General features: G+C 37.6%; 1 protein-coding gene across 1 annotated transcript in view; it reads right to left on the reverse strand.

Annotated features, from left to right (window-relative positions):
- Positions 1 to 9,391: 9,391 nt before the first annotated feature.
- dcaf5 (ddb1 and cul4 associated factor 5) overlaps positions 9,392 to 25,397 on the reverse strand; it is a 72,904-nt gene continuing 56,898 nt past the window's right edge. Inside the window, exons 7-9 of the mRNA XM_072266061.1 lie at positions 14,465 to 14,531; positions 13,726 to 13,853; positions 9,392 to 12,444 (exon numbers count right to left, since the gene is read on the reverse strand). Coding sequence (XP_072122162.1) covers positions 10,576 to 12,444; positions 13,726 to 13,853; positions 14,465 to 14,531 — 2,064 coding nt within the window. The 3' untranslated portion in view covers positions 9,392 to 10,575. The remainder of the gene's footprint in view (positions 12,445 to 13,725; positions 13,854 to 14,464; positions 14,532 to 25,397) is intronic.

The raw sequence follows: 25,397 nt of genomic DNA on the forward strand, positions 1-25,397 counted from the left end.
GGTTGGACAGCAGTCTTTAAACTCACCGGTAGGTTGTGACATTTCTTAGCTATCTATTGCATTCTACATGGCTTCAGTTTCACTCAGCTGGCTCCTCAGCATTTTGTGTATGCTGGACAGTGCCCTTGGCAAACCTTTCTGCACTTCCGGTCAAGCCAGGACACATTAGCCTGATAGTAATGATAGAGTGTGGGAGAAGTCACCACACTTACTAAATCTGGTAATGTACATTGCTCCTTTTGTAGCCACAAGTTCCTCACTTTTGCTAGCTCTGAGCTGCCAAATCTGCTCCAAGTTTATCCCATGGCACCCACATGATAGAAGATGTCCTTGGTGCAAGCTAGGTTCAATATGAATTCACTAGTTTTCAAAAGACTTATTTCTCCTTTTCACCTCAGAACCAGAATGCAATATTTTTCACCTGTAAAACTAATTTAGTTTTTCCTCTCTTTGCAGAGGTGCAACCCAAGTAAATGAATATTTCCAGCTTTCTCATTTGTTTCAGATTTCTAACTATTCTGCATTGCACAACTACAACATTGTTTGCTTGTACTTACCCTCTCCCACCTCAACTTACATATCCTGTTGGCAGATGAGCTCAGATTAAGAAGAATTCACCACCCTGAAACATCAACTACGCTTCTAATGGATGTTGTTTGACCTGCTAAGCATCTTCAGAATATAGAGCATTTACTTTTTAAATAAATACTGTCCAGCTCACCACAGATTCAGAATCAGATCAAGTCCTTTAGCACTTGTACATTGAAACATACAGTGAAATGTGTCATTTGCATTAAAAACCAGCACAACCCAAGGCTGTGCTGGGGGCAGCTTGCAAATGTTGCACACACATTTCTGCACCAGCAAAGCATACCCACAATGTTCAGCAAAACAACAGAACACAACTAAACAGAAGACAACAAGCAACCAAACAACAATGTGAAAACAAGCTCATTTCCTCCCTTGCACCCAACCATGCAGACAGACTCCAACCCCAGGGCAGAACTCGGACTTCCATACTGGACATTAGACTCATAGACCCAGGGCTTTGGCTTCCAGACTTCCAATTGGCCTTCGTGCTTCGATGTTTGGTATTGGCCTCAGCACTAACCAATGACAGGAGCCCAAACTCCAGGCCTCGAATCCTGACATGCTGATGATTGGAACCTGAATTCTAGGCCACAAACTCAAGACTTGCCAAGTTGGCATGTTCTTCTCTCAAAATAACACCATGATCTTTTGTTTCAGAGACAGGTCAGGCAGCATCTAAAGAGTGGAATAAAGAGTCAATATTTTGGGCTGCGACCCATCATCAGGACTCTTCTTCACAAATGCTGCCTGACCTGCTGAGTTCCTCCAGCATTTCATGTTGCTCTGGACTTACAGCATCTGCAGGATCTCGTGTTTAGGGATAGTCAGATCGGCTTTGCTGACTTTGGCCCACTTTATCATGCGCCTTCATGTACCCCGAAACCTCATCCTTAATAATGGACTCCACATCTTCCCAACCATTGAAGTCAGACTAGCTGACCTATAATTTCCTTTCTTCTGCATTCTTCTCTTAAAGAATGGAGTGACATTTGCAATTTTCCAGTCCTCTGGAACCATTCCAAAATATAGCAATTCTTGAAAGATCACAACCTCTTCAGGCACCACTTTCATAACCCTGGGCTGCAGTCCATCTGGTCTAGATGACTTACCTACCTTCAGATCTTTCAGCCTTTCAAGCACCTTTTCCTTAGTAATAGGAACACCAGAGGGTGGGGTGGGAAGGAGAAGGGATATATTATATTACACACATATACATGGATAGGAAAGGTTTAGAAGGGTATGGGTCAAATGAGGGCCAACAGGGCAAACTCAGATGGGCATCTTGGTTGGCATTGGATTAGCTGGGCCCTTTTCCAAGTTGTATGAATAATGTTATAGCTCTAATTTATGTGTTTTGGAATTACTTGAAGGAGCAATCAAACAGATGAGCTGAACACATAAAATATTGCAAAAATACCTCTGCTGAAATTATCTTTATGATTCAAAAGCAGAAATGAGAAAAATATATGTTACTCTACTACTTAATGACAAATAAAACCAGGTACTGTACGTATTATTCAGAAACATATAGTTACTCATTTCTACTTGGATGTTCAAATTGGTTTCTGGAGGTTACAGTTTCAGAGTACTCTGCCATCCTACTTTAGGTTGGTATTTAATATCAAATGGTTTTTATACTATTCCAATGATAAATCATATTCTCCAAGAAAAGCAGGTAAATATTAGATTATAAAAAATAGAAGTACATACAAAAATACCTCTGCATGAATAGAAGTTAGAGGAAACTCCCCACTCAGATAATCATATTATTGGTTGCTACGCTAAAAGTTCAAGTCTCATTCAAACCTGGATAAAAATTGACCACATTAAATTGCTTTGAAGTGTTGCTATTGAATTGAAGGGACTTGAATAGGTAAAGGTGATAATTAATGTCTTGTTTTCTAATGAATGCAGTGATTCAGACATCAACACCAGCCACATCCAGATCTTCTACTACATTTTAGTTTGCACAATGTGTCGTTGTCTCCATTTGAATGTGTTGATATCAAAAATCAACTTTTCTGGTTAATTAATAAAAGAATAATGGAAGAATGGTCTTGATACCAATACATTTCTCCACCTCACATTCTTGTAAAAAAGTTACACTTGACTGTAAATCCTTTGAATCTTAAGAGAACATACATTATACAACTATATTTTCTTTAACATGATCCTCTATTACTATTTAAACTTTCTTTTGTGTAAATTAGTGTCATTGCTTTGAATCACTGAGCAATGACACTAATTTACACAGAAAAAAAAGTTTACAACAGTGATAGAGGATCATGTTAAAGAAAACACCACTGCAATTGTTAAATATATTTTTCTCTTAAGGATTCAAAGCATATACTGTATTCTTAAGCTCAACTTTTTGATGAGAATATGAGTGAGGTGGAGAAATGTTTTGGTATCAAAGACCATCCATCTATTATTAATTAACCTGAAAATTTAACTTTTTTCAAAAGGCACTTTGTGAATGTATTGATAACAACACACTCAAACAGTGTCATTGACATTTTTATACAAATTAAAATGCAATAAAGGCATTGGATGTGGCTAGTGTTGATGTCTGAAATGCTGCATTCATCAGAAAGGAAGAACAGATGTCCAGAGAAGTGTATATTTGTGGGCAGGATGTGTCACACAACCTTCATCTTATAAAGGAACACAGTAGCAGACATTTTTTTTTCCTGACTATATTCAGAATTACCTTTTACATGAAATGTTTCAGTAATTTTAGCATTCATTTATTCAAACCAGAAATTTGTCATTGCTGCTTTAAATTGTACATTATTATGATGAGAGTATTGCTAGGTAGTATGTCCACATACAATGAAATGGCTTGTTAAGTATTTAGAAGTAGCTAAGAATCAAGCACAATACAAAATATAGCTTCAGTCATCTAGTCCAGTAACAGGACCATTGCACACATCCCTTCTTAGGCAGCCCTCCACCATTGAGGATGTCTTGCTTTCTCTCTAGATCAATTGGTTCTAAGGTGGGCAAAGATGCTCGTGCGGCAATTCCAAGCTGCCAAGTGTGGGGAAGGAGGAGGGTAGTTTGAGAGGTGGTGTGTTCTTTCTGTTATTTATACTCAAATCTACTCATATCACTGCGGGCTTGGTCTAGTTAGTTTTACATGGCTGTAACATCTCTCACTCTGCTTCAGTCTCCTTTCTAGAAAGGCTAACCTTCTGTTAGACTTTTTTTTCCTGTACTATGACTTGATATTTTAGTGATGTTCGAACATGGCTACCAAATCTCTTTGGACCTCCAGCTTCGAGCTTTTAAACCATTTACAATGTACTCCATGTTATCCTTTTAACTGCACAGTGGATGCCCTCATATTTACCTCCATTGAAACCATTGAATTAGTATAGCCCACTCACTCAATTTCACTGTATTTCCATGTAATTTATTACTGCTTACAGTATCACCCACCTTGGTGCTATTACTAAATGTGGATACATGGCTTTCTATTTCATTATCAAAACTATGTTTTTAGAAATATAGTGGATAGTTTCAGTCCCATTGCACATCAGAAAACCCATACCAACACAGGATGTTTCCAGGTTAAGAACACCATGACTTATAGACACCCATACCGTCAAATGAGCTCCCATACTTTTAAATTCAGAAGTCTGATGTACATACATGCACTGGTTCCTCTGAATGGACAAAGTAGTTTTCTTTTCCTCTCTCTCCCGGCTTCTATCTTATCAGTTTTATGTGGTTTTTATGCCCTTCATTATAGTAATGTGGAGGTACTGTTATCATATCAAGTAAATTTTGTGTATGTTCCAATTTACGGACAAATTCACTTAAGAACCCCAGTAAAATCCAATGTTCATACAATACTCATAACTTCAGTCAAAGAGCTTAATCAAATTTGCAATGTTTTACCTCATTACATTTCCTTGCCAAGTCTCCTTTTTCACTTAAAGATTTCCAAGGTATTTGCTTATTCCAGTAAATTTCCTGACATCCAAACTTTGGGACAACTGGAAATTTGCAATAATTTTCATTGTTTATTTGCTTATAATTATTTTAGCTTAATTTCCACAGGATGTAATCTTTTTCTCTAGTTTAAATAGGGATACAAAGTTCTTAACATGCTATGATATCATAATGCTTTTTTTTTAAAAAAAACAGAGCACATGCACTTCCTCGGCCACATTTTTTTCTCACATAATTTAAAAACTATGTTGAGTTTGACATCTTGTATTGATTGCTTTGTATACTCTACTTCCATAGCTCAAAGTATTTTGTCAGTTTTCTCTATCCATTTCAACTTTCTCTTTTGGTAGGATCAAAACTAGATTCTGTTTTTTTAGCATACTTGCCTCAAAAAGGTTTTACACTAATGGTTTCCTCCAAATGAAAAAGAACACTAGTTACAAAAAAGTCTATTAATGGTGTGTCACAGCAAATTCTTTATTCAAGATCTCCTACAATATGACTGCTTCCTGCACCCATGCTAAACTCGTTTATCAAATTTGCCTCCAACTTCCACCCTGTCCTCAAATTTACTTGGTCCAATCTTTCAACATCTTGATCTGTCTCCATCTCTGGAGACAAACTATCCACTGACATCCTTTTTCAAACCTACTGAATCCTGATTATTGACTATAATCTTTTCCCACCTTGTCACCTCTAAAAATGCTATTCCCTTCTCTCAGTTCCTGACTGCCACATCTGTTCTGAGGCTGAGACTTTTCTTTTAAGAGTATCTAATACTGAGATACTTCCATCCCCCCCCCAAAGAATGGTGTTTCCCTTCCACCACCATTGATGCTGCCCTCACCCACATCTCCTCCAATTCCCACACTTCAGCTGTTAACCCATCCTCCCACTTCAGCTTTATCAAATAGTTATTAAGAGAAAGAAAAAAAATAAATAAAAGGGCTGATTACAGTTAGACCAGTCTAAATGTGCACATGACCATTGGAGCTTATCTCTACCAAAAGCTGGGTATAACCATTTATAGTGCCGCTGAATTCTCATCACCGATCACCGGTAGAACCTCCCATCTTGGACTCCTTCACCTCACAAAGGACTCCTTGCAATCACATCTTCCCATCGCATTGAATCTTACAGGTGTCTGTCTTCCTGATCTTCTCCCCTCCACATCTCCCATCAAAAGACCACGAACCTCATCACTGTCCATCATAAATCTCTCTCTGCCCAGCTCCTCCAGAACCTTCTTCCGATTCCAGCGTCCTGATCAGCTGACACAACAATCCGAAGTTGAACAACATGATTTCGTATCTTTAGCTGGAACCAAAACATCCTACCCACAGGACACACAGCTTTTACAGAAAACTACTAAAATGAAACACCTCACAGCATAGTAGTAGAAATCTTAACCAGGGCATCAACAAACAGAAGGGTAATGGACATTATGAGAATTTGGATAGAGACAGCAGGAAGTTGAATGACCTTGAGTGTATCGAAATCAAAATAATGATCTTGAATTCAAGTCCAGCAGGTAATCAAGACTCACAGATAGGGGTTTCAGCAGCAATGCCAGCTGAATGAAGCAATTCCGCAAAATGGACATGGAAGTCTTAGGAATGGTGCAGATGGGTAATCCAAATCTAACCTGAGTAAATACGAATTGTTTAACTTTCATGCCAGAGTACACACTGATCCACTTTATGTTACTTAAATGAATCAACAAGGGAAACATCGTTAAATAGGACTTCCCTGAAAGAATAACAAGCTGCTATATAAAACACAACAAAAAAAAGAGGAAATCAACCTCAATGTACAAACCTTGCTACCCTCTATACAGCCAGAGCTATTTAATCTGGCTCCATAACTAATTACACTTCTGTAATTTAAAATGAATTGGTCTCCTTTACAAACCAATTCTGCGTTTTAAAAAAAGGCATTAAAAAGTTGAACCCTCCGTGTCCCAGAATTTCCCAACAGTAAATGTTATTAATTTAATTAACCTATCTATTTGCAGTAAGGAAGATGCTTGTCAATTTAGAAACTGAACTGCATGACGATTTTCCATTGCAATAATAAAGGTTTGATATCAGTTTTGTTTCAACTTCATTTGCGCTGTAATACAAATTAAACTCATTATTGAATTTTAGCCTGAAGCTTAACACAAGTACCCTTTTACTGGCAAAATATGGATTTTTAGAATACCAGATGATCTGCTGAGCTCACAGAGGAACAAAAACTGAATTCTCACTCTTGAAGATGGAATGCTTTAAGGGCACAAGTCACCTGGACAAGATGAGCTGCACCCTAGGATTCTGAAAGAGGTAGTGGTAGAGATTGTGGAGGCATTAGTAATAATCTTTCAAAAATCATTGGACTCTGGTATGGTGCCAGAGGACTAGAAAATTGCAAATGTCACATCACTTTTAGAAAAGGAAAGCAGCAGAAAGGATATAATGGACCAGATAGCTTGACCTCAGTGGTTGGGAAGATATTGGAGTCAATTGTTAAGATGAGGTTATGGAGTACTTGGTGACACCGGACAAGATAGGACAAAGTCAGCATGGTTTCCTTAAGCAAAAATCTTGCCTAATGAACCCGTTGGAATTCTTTGAAGAGATGACACATGGGATAGATAAAGGAGATGCAGTGGATGGTATATATTTGGACTTTCAGAAGGCCTTTGACAAGGTGTCACACATGAGGTTGCTTACTTAGTTAAGTGCCCATGGTATTACAGGGAAGTTATTGGCATGGTTAGAGCATTGGTTGATTGGTAGGAGGCAGTGAATGGGAATAAAAGGATCCTTTTCTGGTTGGCTGCCAGGGACTAGTGGTGTTCTGCCGGGGGCGGTGTTGGGACTTCTTTTTATACTGTATATCAATGATTTAGATGATGGAATAGATGGCTTTGTTGCCAAGTTTGCAAGATGTTACAAAGATTGGTGGAGAGGGAGGAAGTGTTGAGGAAAGAGGTAGACTGCAGAAGGACTTAAGACAGATTAGGAGGATGGGCAAGATAGTGGCAAATGAAATACAATGTTGGAAAATGCACGGTCATGCACTTTGGTGGTAGAAATAAATATGCAGACTATTTTCTAAACAGGGAGAAAATCCAAAAATCTGAGATGCAAAGGGACTTGGGAGTCCTTATGCAGATACCCTAAAAGTTAACTTGCAGGTAGAGTCCGTGGTGAAGAGGTTAGCATTCATTTCAAGAGATCTAGAATACAAGAGCAGGGATGTGATGCTGAGGCTTTATAAGACACTGGTGAGGCCTCACCTTGAGTATTGTGAACAGTTTTGGGCCCCTCATTTTAAAAAAGATGTGCTGGCATTGGAGGGGGTCCAGAGTAGGTTAACAAGGCTGATTCCAGGAATGAAAGGGTTATCATATGAGGAACGTTTGATGGCCCTGGGTCTGTACTCGCCGGAATTCAGAAGGGAGAGAGGGGAATCTCATTGAAACCTTTTGAAAGGCCTAGGCAGAGTAGATGAGGAAAGGATATTTCCCATGGTGGGGGAGTCTAGGACAAGGGGGCACAGCCTCAGGATAGATGGGTGTCCATTTAAAACAGAATTGCAAAGGAATTTCTTTAGCCAGAGGGTGGTGAATTTGTGGAATTTATTACAAGCATCTCTGGAGGCCAGGTCGTTGGGTGCATTTAAGGCAGAGCTTGATAGGTTCTTGATTGGACATGGCATCAAAGCCTACGGGGAGAAGGCCGGGGAGTGGGGCTGAGGAGGGGAGAAAAGATCAGCCATAATTGAATGGTGGAGCAGATTCGATGGGCCAAATGGCCTAATTCTGCTCTTAAGTCTTATTTCAAAAACTTTATAACAATTATTTGTTTTTCCCTTCTCCCTCTTTCCTCAAAAATATTCTTTGCTTGTTTTTTCAAATTTCTCCTGGATAGATTATATGTCACCTTGTTTCTATTTCAGTCATTACTAATTCTTTCCAAGTACCTACACCTTATTGGTTAAGATGTGGGAGTATTAGTGCAGTCATTGATAACCGAACCAGATGACTTGTTTCAATCATCAGTTTGACCCATTGATCCTTAAAGTACAAAATTATGAGTTGAAGGATAGGCAGAAAACTTGTACAAATGGGGCACAGCACAAGATCCCCCATTCTGAGATATTAAATCACTTAACACGGTAGAGATTTTTTAATAGAAACCAACTCTTGCATGGTTAAGCAAAACTCATACCGGGCTTCAGTAAGGAAAATAATTTGAATATTTTTTAGATTGTAAAAAATATTACCATTTTATATTTTTCTGAGCCAATTTACACTTCTTCCAAAAGCTGAAGGTGGTCATTACTCCATTAGTACAAAGCTAGTCTGCCTCAAGTAGAGCCACACTTTACAAGAGCACAGACACTTGGGAACATCATAAACTGCACAATCTATACTATTCCAACTTGGAACTGGCTTGAATATATATATTTTTTTTTTTTTTTTGGCAGTACAGACCCCAATTTAAGCACAGCTACCAGACCTCAAACAAAATTAAGTAACCTAGTATAAATCAGAAACTATGGCGGAGATAATTAGTCTGTTTGAATGAAATGAATTTATTATCTGGGCCACCGGAAATAAATTTTAAAACTGATTACTTCAGCAGCGTTTAGTGTAAAGACATAGATCAAACAGGTGTGACAATAGGGATACATTTCTTCCATGTCATTAATTTTGGTAAAAATGGCAATCAAATGGATTGATCTGCAGTGCATATTTTCATTTTTTATTTTAACTATCCTCAAACTGCTGCAAATAAGACTGTTGACTCACCACAACTAATTACTGAATCAAGAGTGCTATAAATATGCAAACTTGTTTTGGGTTTAAACCTTTCATCACCTGTAGTTGGATCCACATTTCCCCAATAATGAAAAGGCATGTTTTTTGACTAGCTCACCTACCCCATTGCCTCCTCCACCCAGCTCCTTACAATGTGTTGTCCTTTCTTCCCTTCTGCAACACACAATTCCCTTTCTGACCATCACCTCAAACCAGCCTTCCAATCTTATCAGCCATTTACAAAGGGCAATTACAGTATTAATCTACTCTCATTGTACAGTTGAAGTTTTAAGATATCTTAAGAAAACTTCATTAATACATTTTTTGTCTAAATTTACTCACTTGATCAAATCCACAAGGACTGTGGTTCAAGTTAACAATCCACTATCATCCTTGGATTGCAAAAGAACTGTTTGCCGCCTTAGCTGGAAGAAACAGCACAGAGGCAGGAATACAGCAAGACACAAAGATTGTGAATGGCAATATTTATTTTTCTCAACAGTTAAAGAAAGTGATAGCTAATCAGGTGCCCACTGTGCAGAAGTGTTGTGCTTCAAATAATTGTCCTGAAGAAATTAAAACACAAAACTTTATTCTTGACCACAGCATGTCTAACTTTCCTTCAGCAGATCACTGTGTTCCATGTATATAACCAACATCAAGACATTTTTCTCGAGCCAAACTGTTCACTCCTCTCATGAATAAAAGGCTACCATACAAAAGGTAGTAATTTAAGAGAAAAACAAAAAACCCTCCAACTATAAAGTGTTAGACTTCAAAAACTCTTCAGTTGTTCAATTGTTACTCTATGGGCTTCAATATTTTAAATTCAGTATCTGCCCACATGTATCAATTTGCTTACCATTTCCTAGTGGATATGAGGGAAAGTTTTGTAACAATACAATCCAATACAATTTGATACACCAAATGCACCACTAACCCCTTGCTTGGCATAATGAATACTTAACAGAAAAATTACAAACCCTTTGGGCCAAAATGGATATTTGAATCCAAAGTTAGAATCACTCCAAATAATTTGTATTTTATATACCATTATCATACACATTCTAAAAATTTCTGTATTAGCATTTCTTCAAGAAATTGAATTATTTACATAATTGTTAACAAAAATTCTCACTCGTTTACAGACCAATGGTTTGTTGAGTTTGAGATAAATGCTTTCAGTGACATTGCAAAGCACTGGCTGGGACAAGTGCAAATCATGTCTTCTGTTTCTTCTCAGTTGGTGAAAACTCAGGATCTAGTTCTTTTCGCAGCCTCTTTAACCCTCCTGAAGACTGGTCAGTTGCTGCTGATGACAAAGCCCCTTGGGGACAATCAAAAATGTTTCGTTTGGCTGCCATGCCATTCTTAGTACATTCTGAATGGTCATTCACTCCAGACTGGGAACACTCTTCTTTGTGGTGCAATGAGGCTACCTGTACACAGTCACCAGGTTCAGACTTGGATGCGTTCACTGAATCTTCCTGCTGGTTTGTGTATTGCTTATCAAATAGCCCGTTGTTGTGAACGTTGCAGGGAGCCTCTGAACAGGATTCTTCCACGTCACAAGTCCTGGCTTTGGATTTATCAACATGGTCTCTGCACCATTCATCAAAATTACTTTGTGTTCCAGTTAAATGAATTTCAGGAAAAGGAGTTGTTTGAGAGGATGCAGATCTAATGAATTCCTGACCAGATTCATCACCGGGTACCTGCTGTACATGTTGGGCAGTTGCACATTCCAATGCCTCTGTGTGATCACACAGTTCTTGTGTTTGGTTGCCAAATGCTTGACACTGGTTAGTCAGGTTACTGTTATTGCCCACAAGGACCGATTTCCCATTAACCTTTTTGGCCTCATAGTAGTGCTCAGTATAGCTACTTGGGACATCTTCTACAACATGTTCCTGCTCTCCAGACATCATTTCCTTTGAGGTTGGTAAAGTATTGCTTTCATGAATAAGCAGGGTTGGATGCTTACTCTTTGCTTGTAGAGATGTGCTGCTTTCCCCTTTATATTCATCTAAATATCTTTCTACTCTAAATCTCTGATAACATCCTGTTGTACTTTTCCTCGTAGCATCACTTTCTTGGGGTAACATACCTAATGAGCTGCCTTTCTCATTCGTGTGTGCAACATCACTCACAGACAAAAAGGTCATGGAACCTCCTTTTGATTTCAATTGTGACCTGAATGTACTCTGTATTTTGCTGTAGGCTTTATAAACCTTTCTAACCTCAGACTCACTATCTGAGTAAGGAGATATCCTTCCTCTATTATTTTCAAACTCAGCACTGCTCCTTTCTGGTGAAGATGAAGCTGATGAAGAATGGTCACCCTTATGCATTCGAGAATAATTGGCATTATCATCAGTATTATCTTGTTTTACTTTGAATTGTGGAGTATTCTTCTTTTCTCTGTGGAGTTTTTGCTTAGCCCTTAAAGCATTTCTTTGGCGTGTAGACGCACGCCTCCTGCCATTGCTACTGGAACTACTGGAATCATTTACCTCTGGACTTGGAGATCGAGGCCTTGTCACAGGATCAGTATCTGAACCTGTAGTCACTTGATTAAAGTTGTTTTCTGAGGAATCAGAGTCATTAGAAAGAGTTAGAAGTCGCTCATCTTGATAGCGTCTGAGTGCAGACAATCTTTGTTGACGAGACTGTAAGTCTTCCCTGGTTGTGGAAGAGTTGGAGGGCTTCTGTCGGTCCAGTGTATAGGTTGCCTCGTCAGAATCATCACCTTGCTGAGGTGATAATGGTAAGGAGGCAGAAGATTCAGAATCACTATATCCTGATCGTTCACTGGTCCCTGCATGTAGCTGAAGAATTGTACTCTCACTAAGGTCACTATCAGAATCAGAACTCCAGCCCTCAATCTCTCGCCGTACAAGAGAATCAAAAAAAGCCATCATTCTTGGATCTTCTTGAACCGACTGGTTAGCATAATCATGAGATAGGCCACTTCCGCTGTTTAGGACCAAGCTGATGTATTCTTCATGAGTATAAAGATTACGGGTATCATCTTCCACCTCTCCTTCTAGGTCACCAGCACAATCTGGTTGGAGATATGGACTCCACACCTGTATTATCAAAGCACAAAAACATTCAATATTTACACCCTTATCAATCACATTGCTATGACAAACATAAAGCAGATGTAATTATTCAGGTTTTGTCATTTAAATACCTGAAGGTAAAATCTATTAGAACTCAAAAGCTATGTAAAAACAAATGACTAATTGTGGAATGATTGCATTTATATTTAAACTTACTTGTGAATGGAGATTGTAATTTATCTTTTCCTAGCAATAGTTGCAAATATAACTGATGTTGTATCTTTTAAATCTCATTCCCCTGTTGTACAGGTGAGTTCACTAAAATCATTATAAAACCACAATGTAAACTCCAATTAAAAATGGAAAGTTTGGACACAAAGGGGCAACAACTGCCACCTTGACCCCAAGCTCAGTGAAGAATTGAAAATAGTGGGTTATCCAGTTATCCAGCAGGAGATACCGATATATGTTCAAGCATCAAGCTTGGTACTTCAAACATCATGTATCAATGGCACAAAAAAATCTTTTGTATGACTAACTGTCCCTGAAAGTGACATGCGACACCTGGAGAATCACAGGGAGGTACCACAAGGAAGGAGATTACTTGCTTCAAGTTTGAATCTTCTCTTTCAGAATTAATTACATTTAATCCCATTGCCTTCACTTCCCCAAATCTCTGCAATATTTTTTTCCTGAATATTTACTTAATTCCCCTCTGAAGGCTGCTATTGTACCGACATTCACCATGTTTTTCAGCAGTGCATCCCAATGTATGGAAGTTCAAATGCAAAGTTTTACCAGAGCAGCTGAAACTACACAGGAGAGTGGATTAATGGAGCAATGCAAATCAGCAGTTTATGTAAAGAATTGTTGAGGAATTAAGATTACATTAAATGGGAATGCCTACTGTGAATTTTGTCCTCTTCCATTAATTGATCTCTTATATACAAAATAGTCAATTTCACATATATTATGAAAACACAAGTGAAAAATATTTAAACTCAGACTTCACTAACACAAGAGAGTTACTTTGCTAGAATTTCAGCAAATACAAGGTGGAATTAAATTTTAAAAAGTGTTGAAACTAAATAAATTCTAATACATAGCAATAAATCTGGAATTAAGAACAACTTTGTAAAAGAATAAGGAACATGTAGGACATTGAGGACTTTTTTTTGTTTGACAGTAAATTGGGTAATGGATATTTCAAACAAATTATACATTGAGCTTTTACAATAACTGCATTGTTAACAGGAAAAATGACATTGGAATTAGTGTTGAATTTTTGCTTGTGATATAATGTACCTTGATAATCTTTTCTACTCCTGATGAGCAGATCATGTACGAATGAGGGTTGAATCGTACTTGATTTACAATGGATCGATGACCTTTAAGCACCATGAATGCACCGTTTACAATTCTGGCAGGGCCACCTGCAAATAGTTCATAATCAAAGTATGACTACATATCTTGCTTTTAAAATTATCTGAAAAATAATCATTAACAAATATATCTGATACAAATGGTACATTTTTAGTCTATGGTACATTAAGTACATTAACTGGATCTACCAATCTCGTGATTTATTGATAACATTATTGAGGTCCAACACACCTCCAACAACTTTTAAAGGGAATTATGATTGCTCAGTTACTCAGCTCTATCAAATTCACTTTAAGCTTCCTTCGTTCTTTTTCTTGTCCAGTTTCTAAAATAATGCTCATCCTCTGCAAGTGTGGTGTGCTGAATTCCTTGCTATATCTTCAACAAATAATAAACAACTTTGTATAGTTAAATAATTAACGATTCCATGAAACACTCAGATGGATATCCAAACTGCCCCCCCCCCCACCCAAACCACACCTTTCTCTCAACAGCATTGCAGGAATGAACACTGGCTGCTTGATTGTGCCACCAGTTATCCTGTCTACGAGGAGCGTTGACTAAGACTCAAATGTGAGATCCAGAAGCATGTTTTATTAAAGTTGTACATGCGGGAGAGAAAACCATCACAGAATTCAGTGCAGGCTGTATGGTAACTCACCTGTCTCTAAACTAGAAGGAATACGCCACATATAAAGATTGAAGTCATCTGAGCCAGAAAGAACAAACTGAAACAAAATGAAAAGCATCCATTATTCATGTAAATTTCAACCAGGTTGCATATTTTGTAAAAAGGTTATTAATAAGATCTCAGATGTCAATGAGGCATTAAGAGTGAGACAGTTTGGATGGCTGAGTGGTGTTGCAACAACACCCAACATCAGCAAGACCAGGAAGTTGATTGTGGATTTCAGGAAGGTCCAGTAGGGAGAATGTAACCAGTCCTCATTGAGGAGTCAGCAGTGGGTGCCAACATCTTGGAGGATAAAACATGAAGAAAACATGCCAGTGGTTCTGTTGTAATGTGAACATATTCACCTGAGAGACAATGAAGCTACTGGATATAGAAGTGTTTTATTCAACAAAATCAAGCAGCAGGCATCATATCGAGACACTCTTGGAGGAAGTGGCCTCCCGACCCAATAATTACCTGACATTTTTACATGCTAAAGATCAAAGAATTTTTAAAGAAAATTATGCAGGACAATTCTTTAGTTACAATGTATCTACAATGCTGCCTTTGAATTACATTTAGTTTTCACGCACCACCTTCTTCGCACTCACATTCTAGGTACCCAAAATGAATGTTAATCAGCATTGTCTGGTTTGCAATCACCTCCAGTCCACAGCTCCAGGAAAGCTATTGTTCAGGGCTGCATTTTAAATTCAAACTACAATCCATGTTCATTGTCTGAGGATTGGTTGCTGGTGAAGTTAAATACCCTAACTCCAGAATACACCCTAACAGCTCTACTTCGTTAAGAGTCTGAAGGAGATTTGCTATGTCACCAAAGACATGTAAATTTCTATAGGGAGACACTGCAGACCACTCTGACTGGTTGCATCACAGCCTCATATGCAGGCTCCAATGCACAGGATTGTAAGAGACTACAGAGGATGGCAGACACAACCAGCTCCAATATATGCACAAGGACCCCACCACTGAGGACATCTTTAAGAGGCAGGTGTCTCAAGAAGGTGGCAACCATCATTCAGCATCCGGGAAATGAAAGATGAAGACCCACACTCCATGATTCATAAACAGCTTCTTCCCCTCTGCCATCAAATTTCTAAACACCCATGAACCCAATCTCATTCTTTTTTTGCACTGTTTAATTTATTTTTATAGCTATTTATAGTAATTTTTATGTCTCTGCACTGTACTGCTGCTAAATAATTACAAATTGCAGGTCATACCAGTCAGTGATAACAAACTTAATCTGTCATCACTATAATATACATAAATGTGTTTGATGCATAGGTTGAAGAAACATCCATCTTCTGTGCTTCATACTCTATGTACTTTCCAATAAATTTAGCATTAGTAGAGATATTCCTCCTCTGCATTTGGCCCTTTCCAAATTCTTCTGGCTATGATTTGTTTACAAGGAAACCTTCTACAATAAGTGATTGAAACAAATAAGTTTTCTATGTCAGCGAACAACAAATTTTACAGTCATTCAGCCCTGCAGTATTTCCATTACAAAGAATAAAGCTCATCATAAACTGCAGCAGTTTGCATCAAAGTATTTCCCCTTATAACCAATAGATTTATTGAAATATTGCATTGCATTACATATCATGAATTTTACAAAACTATTTCGATCTCACAGAGTAATTGTGAAATTATTAGGTTCAGCCTTTCCTTATAGAACAAGCCTGCAAGTCAGAAAGGACTAGATGCAATTGCTATTTCTATTTAGCACCACATTACGCAAGTAAAAACTGAAATATCACTAAAAACAGCCTACTCTAACACATACAAGAGGGAGTATGTCAGTAATTTTAGGGCAAATTTCTGCTTCAGTTTGGAAATATTGCATAGTGATATAGCAATGCCACTCTGATGTTACATTTGCTACTCTGCAATTTGCAGAATCCATGGGATTTTGGAAGATCTTCTTTCAGGCCATTCATCATTTCTGTAATTTTCTGGCTAGACAGTGAAGTGATTTGCAGCCGTTTAGACCCACCCTTTGCCCCCATTAATCTCCTTTGTTTCCTCACAAGTGACATGAATTTACGATTCCGCTCCCCCATTAGAAGACCTTTAGTTTGATATTCCTGTTAATTTTGCCATTTATTCCACAGAGAAGGCAGATTAAAAAAGTGTATTTAGGGTTTAAAAACATGTTTATTCTTTTATAACTTCATATTTTCATTTCAATGACCTTTGCCTCTCAAAGGACATGCTTTAAATTTTGCTATGTTTTCCCATTTAACATGGTTGTTTATCAGATTTTAGAAATTTTCTCATCTTGTTAATGTATTGTCATTGCCATTTCGAATTAATTTATTGTGCTTCACTTTATCAAATGCTTTTGTGTAGTCGATAAAACCAACTCTTTTTGCACTTGAATAGCTCGTTCTGATGGTATCCTTAACATCAATATCGCGTTTCTTGTACCTTTGTCTTTCACAAAACCACACTGCTTTTAACCTGTCTCAGCTTGTATCTTACTTTTAGCTCATCATCAAAATTCTTAGAAGTCTTAGTGATATTGATTTGTTTGTTTGTTTTATCAACTACACAAAAGCATTTGATAAAGTGAAGCGCAATAAGTTATTCAAAATATTACAGGAAACTCTAGATCTAGATTCGAAAGACCTCCGCCCAATCAGAAATCTGTACTGGGAACAAACTGCCGCTGTAAGAATAGATGGAGAAGTGAGTCAGTTTATGAAAACCAAGAGAGGCGTTAGACAAGGGTGTGCTTTCTCCCCTGATTTGTTTAATGTGTACAGTGAAAGAATATTACAAAAAAATAAGAGACATCTTGGGAATCAAAGTTGGCGGTGAAAACATCAATAATTTCAGATAGGCGGATGACACTGTGTTAATTGCAAGTACAACGGAAGAACTACAAAACTTAATTAATATAGTTGTTGAAGAAAGTGCAAAAATGGGTCTATCAATTGCAAAAAGACGGAATGTATGGTGATATCCAAAAAGGAGAATCCTATCTGCAGGCTGAGAATAAATGGGGAAGACTTAAAACAAGTACTTTTGGTACTTAGGAAGCTGGGTGACATCAGAAGGCAGGTGCGACATGGACATCAAAAGAACAGGGATGGCTAAAGACACCTTTACAAGAATGAATACTAACCAACACTAAACTAGGCATGACAACCCACCTCAGAGCACTGAAATGTTACATTTATCCAGTTATGTTATATGGCTCAGAATATTGGACAATATCTAGTAACATGAGGAAACGAATTGAAGCAGCAGAGATGTGGTTTCTGAGGAGGATGCAAAAAATATCATGGATGAAATGAATATCTAATATGGATGTCATGAACAGAGCAAGCACAAAAAAAGAAATAATGTATGAGATCATGAAAAGGCAATGTGACTTCATTGGACACGTGATTAGGAAAGGAGGAGTTAGAATGCACGGTAATTATTGGAAAGATTGAAGGGAAGAAAGCAAGAGGAAGGCAAAGACAAATGATGATGGAGACAGCAGCCAGAGAACTGGAAATGAATACCAATTAATTGATCCACTTGACCCGAAACAGGGGTGTGTGGGCCATGGCCGTCAAAGCTCAAACTGGGCATGGCACCCGATGATGATGATGATGATGATTCTCATTGCCATTACATTCTTGGTCTCCAGCACTGTTTCTTAAAACTCTCCCAATTAGGTTTGCCACTTTTCTTGGCATCTCTACAAATCTTTTAATCTAATACCATCCTTAATCTCCTTAACTTAGTCATGAATTGATCATTTTCCCATGCAATGATTCTCTCAATGTAATGTACATTTGTTGAGACACAATAATATTTTTTGCCATCATTTCTCCAAATCTTTGAAACTAATTTCCCACTCCACTTTAGTGAAAATGCTGCTCATGCCTAACTGAGACTTAGCTTTCTGCCTGAACCAACTTGTTACATTGATATCTGAGCTTCCCTGACCAGAAATTGTTAATTAACATTCACAAAATAAGATCCAGTCAATTTTTAAGATTCAGTCAATTTTTCTAATGTGGCCTTATTATGCATTACTTTTGGAAACTTTTAGCCAATTTGATTTGAAGATTAAAATCCCCTATGATTATTCAAATATTTTACCATCTCTTATTTCTTGATTCCCTCTCCATTTATTTTAAAGGGCCTTAAACCAGATATTGTTTGGCCCCAGTTATTTATCATTTCTAGCAACAGTTATACTACTTCTTGTTTGGATCAAAGGTACAACATTTCCCATTCATTATTGTTGTCAGTGTTAATTTCCTCTCCTTTTTCAGTTTGTCTTTGCTTTCTAAACACCAATTTAAAAAAAATACATTAAAGGAGTTTTTATGGGAAAGGAGCTAGTTTAGGACACCAAAATAACATTGGAATTGTGGAATACCTAAGGTACATTTAGTTTTGTTCACGCAGAGAAGATAGGAATGGAGGAGCGAGGGGATTATTGGTATTAAAGGAAATAAAAAGCAAGGGGTAATTGAACCCATGTTCTCCATTCCTACATGACTTAGGGATAAAAAAAAAACACAACTAGTAACCATGTTAACTGTGACATAGTTAAACTAGATTTATAAAATATACTATAATAGCACAATGACAAGATATATTAGTAGTAGAATTTCACCAGAGCTCATTTCCTCATCCAAGCATGGCAAATGTCATGCTTTTCTGTATACTGAATAGAAGTCTCATCCAATGTGCAGAAATAAAGGAAATTAATTTTTAAAATATCTAATACCAGTCAACATAACAATGGAGCATAAAAGAAAAACATTTTTCTACTATTGTGGGTTGTTAACAGGGGGCACCATTAATTACCAAAATGCCTTTAAATTACACTCTGAGAATAATGAAATACTCATTTGCTAATAAACAGCAACAAGTTATAATAAATGAAATGCATGTGGAAAGTTTCACCACAATACCTGCAATAATTTGTACTTACATTATACTTTATACATAAATAAAACATTAAATTGCTTCACAAAAGCATAATCAAAAATGTATGAGCAAGAGAAGTAAGTGGTTAAACAAAGCCTAGATCTAACAGGTCCAGTTTGAGGAGCGTATTAAAGCAGCAGAGGAACCTGACAGGTTTACGGAGGTAATCCAGAGCAGAATGCCCAAGCTAGATGAAAGAGAAAAATACAGAGGAAGCTAGTTTTACAGAGAGATGAAGGTTCGAGAAAGGTGAGGGGGTGGCAATGGAAAGCTGAGAATAAGAATGAAATGTTTTTATTTGATCATGTGGGAGCACTGGGACCCCAAAGGAGATGAATGAGGACTTGAGCTAGACATGATGCAGCAGCAAAGTTCTGGAAAGAGCTGACATTTGTGGAGAATGAAGGTCAGAAGGTCAGTGAGAAAAATCACAAAATTAATTGCTTTTGGAATTGACACATATGGATGTGGTGTTAAGATGGATAGGATGTCAGGTTGAGTTCTTAATTTGGAGTCATGAAAGACTGCATTATTCAAGGCTGATATAAATGAGATTCGATGTTAATAACATTCTAAAGCTACTAAAGATTTAATCTACTGGTTACATAATCAGTAATAAATATATATATTAAAATCAGGCATCATCTACACAATCTTGTATATAATAGCATAGTAGATTCATCATTACATTTCCTACTTCGCTAAAATATAAACCTGATTATTGTAGTGATAATTACTAATTAATAAGCCACAGAGTTTCTTTGTGATGGGACTAGGAATGCCTCAACACAGTCAATCAAACCAGTATAAAATTCTTCTTTTACAAATGCTAAGTATAGATTAGTTTAAAATAAATATAATTTTGTACTCAGGTAATATTAAGAAATAAATTCAGTTTTTCAAATATACAGTAAATCAATATTGTAAACAGCTTCAAAACTGAAAAGCAAATAATGAAGATCAATGCAATTTGCAACAGGGAGCATGACATGAAATATTGCTAAGCTCACTGCACAATAATTGGACTTCACAGCCTGCTAGTCTTACACTGTTACAACTAGTTCAGAATTCAATATGTATATTTATGTAATTATGTTACAAAACTAGTATTTAATACTAACATACTATCTTCCACCAGCCATTCTGCACCTAGCAATTACCCAGATTTAATTCACAACCAACCTACATTCAGACTGCCACCGTTTAAGAGGACATGCAAGATTCTCTGTACCTAAACCCTAATTTGATACCAAACTCCCCTCTGTCACCAAAATCATCTGCATGAACCTAAATAAAAAAACTGAGCCTCAATCTGGACAGAAACTGCAGCTCATCTTGACTGGACCAAGACTATCCACAGTTTTCTTATAAGACAATCTGACCAGAGGTGTAGGGTGTGACTCGGCAGCACGGTACAGTGACAGCTCTACAATCTGGGCTCAATTCCCACTCTATCTGTGAGGAGTTTGCACATCTTCCCTGTAACTGTGTCTAATGCCGGACAAGCTGTCTCCAACGTATTCTCGATACAAACCATGTTTTGATGTTCATGTGACAAATGACACTGATCACCATCTTCATTCCAGGTATTTATCAAGGAAACCTTCTTGGAACTGTTTTAAATGAATATTGTTTCGTAATGAAGGAGACCAGTACTCCACATAGTACTCCAGAAACAGTCTAATGGTGCCCTCAATAATTACAGCATAATCTCTACTTTTGCATTTAAGCCCTCTGCAGCTTTTTTCCTCTTCTGTTCTGACAAAGCATCTTTGACCAGAAGTATTAACTGCTTTGCTTTTGACAGATGCTATCTCACCTCTTCAGTGGCCTGTCTATTCCATTAGATTAGATAAACCAATTTGTGGGATGGAAAACGAATATGAGAGAGAAAAAAAGGCAAATCAAGCAAGGTAAGTAAATTCAACACAAGAACGGTTTGCTCACACTGGACAGATTTAAAATTGTGCTTGTAGAGCTTAAGTGCAAGAATACATTTCTTTTCCTCCAGAATTCCACTCCAGCCTGAATACATGTTGGGTAGGAGGCAAACTCAGGAAGATAGAGAATGTTTCAAAAAAAAAGCATTCTTTAATATAAGCAGGCATTAAAAATCAAGCATACAAAATGATTCAACTGCTATTCATCTACTTAAGTCCTTAAACCTGAAAAAAGTTTTGAATCCACGTTCCTTTGTTTAAATGTGTATAAGATTTTAAAACTGAACAAATCTGTATTCCATTCTTTTAAATGAGGCATGAAGAGCAGAAATTGTTTTTCAGAGCAGTGAAAGAAGGTACATTGAAAAATAAATTAATTTATGAAATTAACTCTGAATTACAACCCATCACCAAATGTTGAATAAATTGTCACCTTTTCTTGGACTGAGTTACAAGAGACAAATAATTATAAAACACTAAAATTACATGCAAGACCTCAGCTCTTTTCATTCTGATCATCACCTTATCTCACACTTGTTCTGAGCATGGAACAAAACGTCTTCCAGTCAGACCTTTACTTGAATAGTACCAACTTGCAAATTATGGGAAGAAAGCTGGGTGAGGAAATTCCTTCTTAGAATCAGCAAAACCAAATGTTTCAATTGACTTCTTTCTGAAATTTTATTATAGGTATTGGCCCAAATCCGGCTTCCAAGCCTTGCCACTCTGGATAAATCCGTGTCATTGATGGTGTCCTCAGCTAAGTTTATGACCTTTTCCTTCTTAAAAATAACTGGCAAACAAGTCCCCAATATTTCCAATTTTAAATTCTCTGACAATATGTACATTTCTTCATGGTTTCGTTAATTTTCCAGAGCTACAGCACTAGATCAAAATACCCATTCATTTGGACCCCATCAGCAGCTGCATCATCACAATATTAAACTAAATACAAAACGGAAGTTACTTTCGCAACATTCCATCTTTGTTTTCTAGAACATACAACATTATAGCATAGGACAGGCTTCAATGACCTTTTTAAAGTACATTTATTATCAAAGTATGTATACCATATACAACCTTGGAGATTCATCTTCTTGAAGGCATCCACAAAACAAGGAAACAGTAGAATTCACAAGACACCCCACTCCACAAAGACAGCGATACATCCAATGTGTGAAAAAGAACAAATCATACAAACAATAATAAAATGCAAGAAATCCACAGAACATGAACCCAAAAGTAAGTCCACAGACATATAGCCAGCTCAGTGATGCAAGCAGTCAAGGAGCCTGATGGCTGCGGAGTCAAGTTCAGTACTGAGGCGAGTGCCGATGGTTGCAAGCTGCACAGTCAGTTCAGCGTTGATGTAAGCAAAGCCTTTAGGAGTAGTGAGCTGAACACAGTTTAGTCCTCTGTCGTCAGCCTGGCTTGGTGCTTAAACCAGCCAAACATCAGCTCGTTATCTGCTCTCTGGGCTCCGCTGCTTCAGTCCAGCCACAAGGTTCAGCCTGACCCACATTCGCTCCAGTAATGGCTGCCACGGTTGCACCCTCTTTTCCGTTGGTCCAGTTCACCAAATATTTCAGGATATCACAAAACCACCAGGTCACAGAAACATAGAAAACCCACGGCACAATACAGGCCCTTCGGCCCACAATGCTGTGCTAAACATGTACTTACTTTAGAAATTACCTAGGGTTACCTATAGCCCTCTATTTCTCTAAGCTCCATGTACCTATCCAGGAGTCTCTTAAAAGATCCTATCATATCTGCCTCCACCACCATCGCCGGCAGCCCATTCCACGCACTCACCATTCTCTGTGTAAAAAACTTACCCCTGACATCTCCTCTGTACTTACTTCCAAGCACCTTAAAACTGTGCCCTCTCATGTTAGCCATTTCAGCCCTGGGAAAAATCCTCTGACTATCCACACCATCAATGCCTCTCATCATCTTATACACCTTTATCAGGTCACCTCTCATTCTCCGCCGCTCCAAGGAGAAAAGGCCGAGTTCACTCAATCTATTCTCATAAGGCATGCTCCCCAATCCAGGCAACATCCTTGCAAATCTCCTCTGCACCCATTCTATAGTTTCCACATCCTTCCTGTACTGAGGTGACCAGAACTGAACACCACCTTTGCAGACCTTTAAATCTACTCTAAAATCAACCTACCCCTTCCCTCCCACACAGTCCTTCATTTTTCTATCTTTTGCATCTAGCTTTTATGTCAAAACCTTAATACAGCCCCATGCCAAAAGATGCAAAGAACTTTGTGTGCATTTAATTCCTATCTCATTTCCAATACAGCTTTGCTCTCAATATTGATTTGAAGAGCAAGGGCTTCAGAATGAAAAAGCATGCTTTCGACTTTACTATGGTGTTTACTTAGAACTGAAAACCAAGGGACCAGACAGCATTTAAACAGGGTTTTCATTGCGGATATACTCAGAGATGGAGGCTGCTTAAGCTTATTTCTCATCAATATCGTTTCCACGTTCAAGTGTATTCAGGCTGAAGTTTTGACAACTGGCCAAATGAGATTCAACATTCTGTATAGTCAAAAATAAAGAGAATGTTATCTAATTAACACCATTTGTAATTTATCAAGCTGAACAGTACTGCAATATAGCAAAAACAGACCTGCTGGGCATTTCCACTACATTGTCATTTCAAATTTACATCTTTTTGTAGAATAATGCTTCTATTTCAGACTATTGTTTAATTGCAAGTTAAAGGATAAACCTTTAATTTTTGATCTTGCTTAGTATTATCAAATAGTCAAAACATGAGAAAACATTTAAAAAAACTTGTGTGCTAGAAATTCTTTTGAATAACACTATTTCTTAATGTGCTGCAGAAAATAATTACTTTTGGGAAAATATGAAAAAAATCCTGGTACAGATTAGGATTTCCACTTTGGGTTGTCAGTGTGTTTGACATGCATGAACAGAGAGGGTACTGGGCAGGTGTAACAAACTCCACATGCTGTGTACGCTTGTTCTGATGCCATTTGTGCAAAATTCTACACTTCATAGCAGGCCAATAAATAATAGAAATGCCACGATTAAGTTCAAGTCCCAACACGATAGACAGAAAATTTTAATACAATGCAAAATAAATGTAATTAACATTAATTACTTTCAGTAATAATTGGCATCATTTCCTCGGGCAGTCAGGCATGGAAAATAATGTCAGCATTTCCAGCAACACCTACATCCCAAGTATGAATAAAAAGAAAAGTGAAACAGCCCATGAGCAGGTGGTGGAAACTGACAGCATCACTTCACTCCAGGACTATCCTGATAGCATTCTGAAAGCTCTTGATAGTCAGATAAATTTAGAAACAATGAAAAAAATCATTTAAATAATTATATTTAAAAATAATTATAGCAAACACATTCAAATTTAAAAGTATTATGAATACCAACTAGAATAATGTTATAAAACACTACTTATATTCATTAAGTTTTTAACGATGTCTGTTAGCTTCATTCAAATAAACAGGACTGCATTGGATGCATCAACCATAGATGGTGTAAAGCTAAGGAGCCGGTTAAGAAATTCATTTGGCATTTGTTTTAACATGTACTTGAATGTCCCTAAACTCAAGGGCAAAACAAGAGGTCAGATGTACTCGTTTGTTGAAATGCGGAGCAGCTAGGTAGGAATGCACAACAAATCCAGCCTAATGTAGTGAGAATTACCTCCGAGTCATGGGGAAATATGAGGTCCAATGCATTGAAAAGAAAGTGGTGCTGTTTCGATTTCCTTACCTCAGAAAGGATGTATTGCTAGGGAGGGATTCACCACTCTGGGGATGCTGGGAGTGCCACTCAAGACATTAAGGCACTTGATTTGTAATAGAAGATTAGCTTTGTTTGCCACATGTGCATCAAAGCATACAGTGAAATGCATCATTTGTGTGAGAATGTGCTGGAGCAGCCTATAAAGGTCGCCATGCTTTCAATGCCAACACAACATGCCCAAAACTGATTAACCCCAACTCAAG

Source organism: Mobula birostris, chromosome 1 (genome assembly GCF_030028105.1).
Source record: "Mobula birostris isolate sMobBir1 chromosome 1, sMobBir1.hap1, whole genome shotgun sequence".
Lineage (NCBI taxonomy): Eukaryota > Metazoa > Chordata > Chondrichthyes > Myliobatiformes > Myliobatidae > Mobula > Mobula birostris.